This window comes from Cucurbita maxima, unplaced genomic scaffold (genome assembly GCF_002738345.1).
Source record: "Cucurbita maxima cultivar Rimu unplaced genomic scaffold, Cmax_1.0 Cma_Scf00002, whole genome shotgun sequence".
Taxonomy (NCBI): Eukaryota; Viridiplantae; Streptophyta; class Magnoliopsida; order Cucurbitales; family Cucurbitaceae; genus Cucurbita; species Cucurbita maxima.
Genome location: NW_019272018.1, coordinates 1681012 through 1688738, shown reverse-complemented (window position 1 = coordinate 1688738; position 7727 = coordinate 1681012). Strand labels below are relative to the sequence as shown.

Genomic DNA, 7727 nt, shown 5'->3' with positions numbered 1-7727 from the left:
TTTTTTTTTTTTTTTTTTTTTTTTTTTTTTGTTAAACATTCAAAATATCTATTTAATTTAATCTCTAAACCTAATAAAAAAATTTATTTATTGCTATTTCAATATTAATTAATTAATTAAATAACATAGTTTAAAAATATATATTAATATAATGATGTTCACATTTATTAATATGGTATGTTAGTTGAGGTGAGTATCAAGTACATAAATATTAAGTAGTAAAATAGATGTCATCACTAAAGGTAGATAATTAAAAAAAAAAAAAAACTTATAAACCGATATAAATATACTTCTTTGAATTGTATAATTTCATCTTCTTTCAAAACATCATTTAATTACTATATTTTAATTTAATAATCTAGTCATTGGGTTCCACTCACATATATTAAAAAATTGTCAATTATATTCGCATGATTTCATCACGTGATATCATATAAATTTTATATTATATTTAATATTACTATTAACCATATGATCATCCAAATTAATATATAGAGGATATAAGGACAAGAGATTAAACTTATAATAGACTTAAAAAAATTATATGTGGATCAAGAGGTTCCTCCGAGATTTGGCTCGACCCTTTCCTATTGTCATTTCTTTATCTTTAGTCACACATGAGATGGGAAGAAACCATGAATTCTATACGTTTGGTATTTTAATTAACTATATTCTCACCTATTAAATTTATAAATAAACATTTTTACACGGGTCAATATCATCTTTATTACTCATTAATTATTCTACATGGAGCTTTGTTATAGGACAATTATTGGCTATGATGAAAGATTATTATATAGCTAATGTAATAGTCTCAATTTTATAAAATTTAGAAAGAAATATCAATAAAATAAACATGTTTAGATATGTATTGATATTTCTTATAAAAGTTTAATATAGACTAGATAAGTGGAAGATTATGTCTATATAAACTAGTTATTTTATTTTAACTTGAGAGGAAACCGAAGCAAATCATGAGAGTTTATATTCAAAATGAATAATATTGTGTCATTGTGAAGATATGTCATGATTTTGTTGTCCGTTATAATTGTGTCAGAGTCATGCCCATAATTGACTTATGTTGGTTTAATCTAGTTCTCAAAGACATAACTATGATAGAGATTAGTGGTAGAGTTTTATTGAACATACAGTGTGCTCTGGAGAAAATGAGTTGGTATGGATAAGAGCTAGACGGATAGATGACTATTTGAGTGAAAATTCAGGAAAGAAGACTTGAATAGTATTTGAAGTTGATGTTTGACATCTATCAACGCTCAATTAGCTCAAGTAACTAATAACGACCAAATCAACCATTCAAGCTGAAGCTGTAATGACTCAACCAGCAACTAAATCTTGTGTATATTATGTTATTGGAGAGACAGTATACTCAAGAGAAAATGAGTTGATCTGGATAAGAGTTAGACGGATAGATGACTATTTGAGTGAAAATTTCGTAATGATTTGTTCGAGTAAGTATTGTTGGGAGTGCATCAAAGTCCGACAAGAGGAAGATCATTAATATATAATCAAAAGCAAATTGAAAAGAATGCACATATTTAAATTTGGAGATATTTTGGTTATCACATATTTTTTAAAAGACGATGACTGAAAAATTCTATACATGGACAGTTATTTTATTTATTTCCTTCTTGTGACAACTTGACAAGATGCTGTTTTTAAAACAAATATAATAAGGTTGTTATGAAAACTACTCTATATTTAATGAAAGTATCCCTTGCACATCATTTAATACAATATATTATAAACCATAGAGTTATGACTTTGTCACAAAATCAATATTCTAACGATAATTAATGAGCCGAACTTGGATTAGAGTGAAGTTCTAAGGTAATCTAAGAATTAAAAGTCACGAGCGATTATCAGTCACTATATCATCACGTGACTGGTAAGTAGGGCATACTATTTGGCTTAATTAGATTATCATTCTCTACTCTCGAGTTATCTAATTTTTTCTCAACTCTTTAACGTTTGATTTTCAGCGTACAAGAGTCGTAGGGTGTTACGATTAACTATGTTTCTCAAATTATATTGCAATAGACACTCTAAGACCATAGATAAGACTTATTTTATGACTTGTGTACTAGACTCTCTAATGACTTAAATAGCAAGCTTGAGAGTTAGGCATACGCATGGCCTTAACTTCACACTCAACATGTTGATTACGTGCTTTCATTATCTTTTCCATCCAACTAAATGACATATTATACTTCCAACATATAATGTACAAATGTAGATTTCTACTTTTCAAGGCAGGTTCACTAACAGAGTCTATATCACGTCCCTCGAGCCTACCTTTTGCATCTCGTACCAGATAATTTTCATTATGCGTTCTTTGCCGTAGTCTCCTTATGAGCCAAGTTGACGAATAAGAGTTAGTTAATAGAACCCCTCTTCATCTACACATAGTAGAGCACATACCACACAAGCAATCAACATAGTATCCTAACTAATCAAGAAATCCCGACATGTTATGAGTACAAGCTTCAATCATACATTCATCGTACATCAAAACCTAGTTCTTAGAATTTGTACTAAGCATATATTTCATCATATTATGATGGAATTTCTTATCTAATTATCTTAAGTGTTACACACAACTCAATATGCTTAACGAATCATAATATACCTAACGTAATCAAAAGACCTTACTCTATTTAATTCCTACTTAATCAAACATATGCTTGATAATAATTTCTAAACATAATAAGTAAGAATTAAATTAGCTACTCCAAATAGCTCGACGTTTGTTATTCCTTCTTGGAGCAATTTGTCTCCTATTTTGATTTGGATAGAACCAAATTCCTTAGAAGGCCTTAAGACAAAATTAAATTAAGAATAAAATTAAAGTCGAATCGAAAAAAAAAAAATAAAAAGAGGAAAAAACAACATGTCCCATGCGTTGTCGGAAGCTCACCCACGCGCAGAGCCACGTGTGCAACATGTTGTTAGCCTACTGATCGGGAACGTGCGTTCGAATCCCAGATAACGCTGTATTCCTTATTTTTTTTCCCTTCATTTTCTTTATTTTCTTCAATTTTAATTTAAATAAAACCTAAAATTACCAAAGTACCCCTCCTTCATTTTTTTCTATTTTATTTATTTATTTTTTTTCATTTTCTTTATTTCATTTCCAATTTCCAATTTCTCCACTTTCCCCTAATTTCTTTTTCTTAATTTTCCTTTTTTAATTTCTCCATATTCTTTTCCAATTTAGTCATTACATATACTTTACACATCCTAAAAAAAAGTAAATGAGTTGGATAAAAATACATTATAAATTAAAGTGAAATTCTCTTTTTTACTATCGATGTAGAACAATAATTCATAAATCTAAATTTTATGTTACATCCCTCGTAAATATGTTACACTAAATATACAAGATCCACGTTGACTAAAGGGAGAAATGAATCATTTTTTATTTGAGTGTGAAAACTTCTCCCTATTAATTTTGAGAGGAAGTCCAAAAGAAAAAATTCAAAAATTTAACGGAAATTGTTGTGAATTTAAAATGATGATGCTATATTAGAAAAAGATGCCAATCTCCAACCACTTGGAGCACTACATGTGTGTTCACCTTCATTATAAAAAGGGTAGCCTGGTTCAACATGATGCATAAGCGCAGTTTTTATAATATTATCAGCGTTTACGTTGAAACAGAGAGAGAAGACAAGGGTTCTTCCTCCTTCTCCTCCAAAAATGAGTTCTTCTCAGGATCCTCAGCTTGTTCAACAACAATCCGTTGTGGATGTTGAAGAATTTGTCTCCGTTGAAAACCCCGATTCCAAACGCTACCAGTTTGGATCGTTGTTCAAAAACCATTACCCTCCCAGCTTTTCTCGGAAGGTACCATCCTTACCATTATTACTATGTTTCCACCAAACGAACCTAATTTGAGTATAATTCAGCTAGTTAAGGGACGCATTTTTGTGTTTTTCTTTTACAGCTTGTGGCGGAGGTGATAGCGACGTATTTGTTAGTGTTTGTAACGTGTGGGGCGGCAGCATTGAATGGGAGCGATGCACAAAGAGTGTCGCAGCTTGGTGCCTCGGTCGCCGGTGGCCTTATTGTGACGGTGATGATTTACGCGGTCGGACACATTTCCGGCGCCCATATGAACCCGGCTGTCACCACGGCTTTTGCTGCAACACGACACTTTCCATGGAAACAGGTCTCAATCTATTAACTCTTTTCTTCTTTGAAATTGTCAGATAATATTTTCTTCCTTAATCAATGACCTAATCATTTGCTCTCACATGTTATCTTGTCGTTTGAATCTGTCCAACTATTTCAATTTTTTTATTCTAAATTACTAACTTCTTGTGTTCCTATATATATATATATATGTATATATATTTTTACTTTATTACATGTTTTTTTTTTTTTTATTAATGTCTTATCTTTTCATCTAGACTTAATTTACATTTTCTCCTAATTTTTGCGATTAAAGTTTTTATAAATTATTTAATTTCTCCTACTAAAATTTTTGTAAATTATTTTATAAAATCTTAAGAAAAAAAAATTGAGGAATTAAAATTATATTTTTTAAAAAAATTTAAGGCTCGAAAAAGAATATATAGTTAATAAAGGAATCAAGCATTTAGACTTAATTTTATTTCAATATATTTTATATATATATCCTTTATTTAATCTTTGAAGTCAAAAGTAATCTAATCTAATTAAATAAAAATTCCAATAATTATGTAAGCTAATTGATTAAAAAAATTAAATTATAATTATTTAATAAGTACAATAATTTATCAATGATGTATTTCAACTCTAAGTTAATTTAACTCTATTAAGTATCAAATTGATGTATATTAATAATAAAAATAATTTTTAACTAAATTTCTTAAATTCTCGCTCTTGTTCAAACATTGTCGAAGGGAGTCCAATGTTTAAATCTTATTTTCTCTCAATGAAATAGTATTATCATAAAAAAAAAAAAAATCAACTCATAATTACAATGGTGGTTCAGACTGTTTCTACAATAAATTTGGACGAGTGTGATGAAATTCCAAATCGAGCTTTCTTCTAGATTTGGTTTGGTAAGTCTAGAAGTGTCACTATGTTCATAATGGAAAAGAATTAGAAAGAAGGGGAAATCTAGGCCATATTTAGTGCCCACAAGCATGATGTAGGGTCCAAGACAAATATTATTCTTGAGCCTCAACCACATCGACAATGCCCTAATGCCCTTTTGAGAACCTTTTATGGCCACATCCTTGGCTTCATCGCCGGCCAAGGAATGGGATGTGACATTTAGGTAGCATAATTCCAACACTTTAGAGCATAGAGATAGAAATAGGGATGGGGATGTCCACCAAAAACTTATTGGCCCATTTGGAGTGGAAGGCCTACCAAAGGACAACATATCTTCATGTGTGTTTCTATAGTCAAGATTGGATAATCTATTCACTTTTGGAATCCAATCAATCAACACAATTATTGTGTTCTAATCGTTTTTGCTTTCATTTTTCTTCTTAAGAATACACCTTTTTGTCTTAACGCTTTAATAATGGTTTGTTTGAGCAAGTTTTGGTTGGAGTTCTAGTATTAGACTTGGTAGCATTAGACTTAGTTGTTAATTTTTAGTAGGTAGGTTGTTAATCTAATAAATGTAAGGAATTTTCCGTCTCTTAACATGTTTGGTCTAACCCTACTATGACTAGTGTCTCGCACCACCTGATGACCTAACTTTGACATAATTTGTAACAGCTCAAGCTCACCACTAGCAAATATCGTCCTCTTTAAGCTTTTCCTTCTAAGCGTGCTCTCAAGGTTTTAAAACACGTCTGCTAGGGAGAAGTTTCCACATCCTTATACGAAATGTTTTGTTTCCCTCTCCAACTAACGTGGGATCTCACAATGGTTGGAGAAAGGAACGAATCATTTCTTATTGAGGTGTGAAAATTTTTCTCTAGCAGACGCGTTTTAAAACTGTGAAGCTGATGACAATACGTAATGGGTTAAAATGGACAATATCTACTCACGGTGGGCTTAGATTGTTACAGATAGCTTCCCAAAGTTAGCTTGAAGCTATGTAACTTACTAGATTGACTATACCCTTAAAAATCGTAGTTCTAAATCGTCTAGACTAAGAAACAAGATTTTAAAGCTAACTAGTTTAGATTTACACCATTGGTGAAATTAGAAGATGAATCATCAAATACATATTGAAGTTTATAAGAATATATGTGGGTGGGTGGGTAAGAGAATGAGATGTCAAATTATGTGGTTGTGTGAATTGGTCGAAAAAAAATTGATAAGATTGAAAGTAACATTGAAAGTATTTGTGGTCGGTAGGTTCCATTGTATGCAGCAGCTCAATTGAGTGGGGCAACCTGTGCAGCCTTTACACTGCGCCTATTGTTACATCCCATCAAACACTTGGGCACTACAACGCCATCGGGATCAGATTTACAAGCACTCGTCATGGAGATTGTTGTTACCTTCTCAATGATGTTTGTCACATGCGCTGTTGCAACCGATACTAAAGCAGTAAGACTCTACACTTTTCTTCTCATTGTCTTAGAACAGTCTAAGTTCACCGCTAGTAGTTATAGTCTTCTTTAAACTTCTCTTCAAAATTTTTAAAATTTATCTGCTAAGAAGAGATCGATGTGGGATCTCACAATCCACCTTCTTTTACAGTCGTTCTTCTCTATAATTGATGTGGGATCTAACGTTAAGTAGTATTAAATTTATATAGTTAAGTATAGTATAAATGAAAGAAATTAAAAAGAAGGTCACTTAATAAATTTTTATTCCTAAAGTTTTGATTTCATTAAATAAATGGCTGTTGCTTTGACAGGTGGGAGAGCTGGCAGGTTTGGCAGTTGGTTCTGCCGTGTGTATCACATCCATCTTGGCTGGGTAAGGAAGCACACGATTTTTTGTTACCATTTTCACCCATAAAAATGTATTTTTTTTATTTAATTATATAATAATTATTATTATTTTATTTTTTTTACATAAACCTATTTTTATCATATTCTTTTGAAATCATGATTCAATCACAAATTTTTAAACTTCACAAACCATACAAAACCACATTATTTTATTAAAAAATATATATTGTAAGTATCCCGGACTAATTTTACCAAACACGTTTTTTTATAATTGACATATTATTAAACAAATAAATCTAATGAGAATTTGTGTTAGCCACAATTCAGACCTGTATCAGGTGGGTCGATGAACCCTGTGAGGACATTAGGACCTGCAATGGCAAGTGATAATTATAAAGGACTTTGGGTGTACTTTGTTGGGCCGGTTACAGGAACCCTATTAGGGGCATGGTCATATAAGTTCATACGTGCCAGTGATAAACCTGTGCATTTAATTTCTCCTCACTCATTTTCACTCAAACTTCGAAGAATGTCAAGATCTGACGTTGGTGAAGGTGAAAGATGAGCATTAACTCGACATCTTCCAATATGACCTTTTAAGTATTGGAAAGAATGTGAAGTAGTATGAGTGTTTAATGAGCATAGTGATCTCATGTACTATGTTATAATTAAGTTTACTTCTTACCATCTAGCAGCCTGTGAAAGCTTACTTTCGTATAGTTTAGCACTGTGTAAGAGGTAGCCTTTGTAATTTAGCTTCGTTCTATAAATGAAATTTTCTACTTCTTTACTTTTGTATTTTTTTTTTTTTTTTTTTTTTTTTTTTTTTTTTTTTTTTTTTTTTTTTTTTTTTTTTTT

The 7727-nt window shown here is 31.0% G+C and overlaps 1 protein-coding gene across 1 annotated transcript; it reads left to right on the top strand.

Annotated features, from left to right (window-relative positions):
• The first annotated feature begins 3621 nt into the window (after positions 1 to 3621).
• On the top strand, positions 3622 to 7667 carry LOC111470516 (aquaporin NIP2-1-like). Its single transcript, XM_023116063.1, has 5 exons — positions 3622 to 3864; positions 3965 to 4189; positions 6325 to 6519; positions 6833 to 6894; positions 7197 to 7667. Exons 1-5 carry the CDS (start codon positions 3718 to 3720, stop codon positions 7432 to 7434), a joined length of 867 nt encoding a protein of 288 aa, XP_022971831.1. The 5' UTR covers positions 3622 to 3717; the 3' UTR covers positions 7435 to 7667.
• Positions 7668 to 7727: the final 60 nt, after the last annotated feature.

Bases quoted from the DNA above. Each gene is read 5' to 3' on its own strand.
- LOC111470516 (XM_023116063.1), top strand. From the start codon at position 3,718: ATGAGTTCTTCTCAGGATCCTCAGCTTGTTCAACAACAATCCGTTGTG. The intron at 3,865-3,964 runs GTACCATCCTTA...TTTCTTTTACAG, and splicing joins CTCCCAGCTTTTCTCGGAAG to CTTGTGGCGGAGGTGATAGC. The intron at 6,520-6,832 runs GTAAGACTCTAC...TTGCTTTGACAG, and splicing joins TTGCAACCGATACTAAAGCA to GTGGGAGAGCTGGCAGGTTT.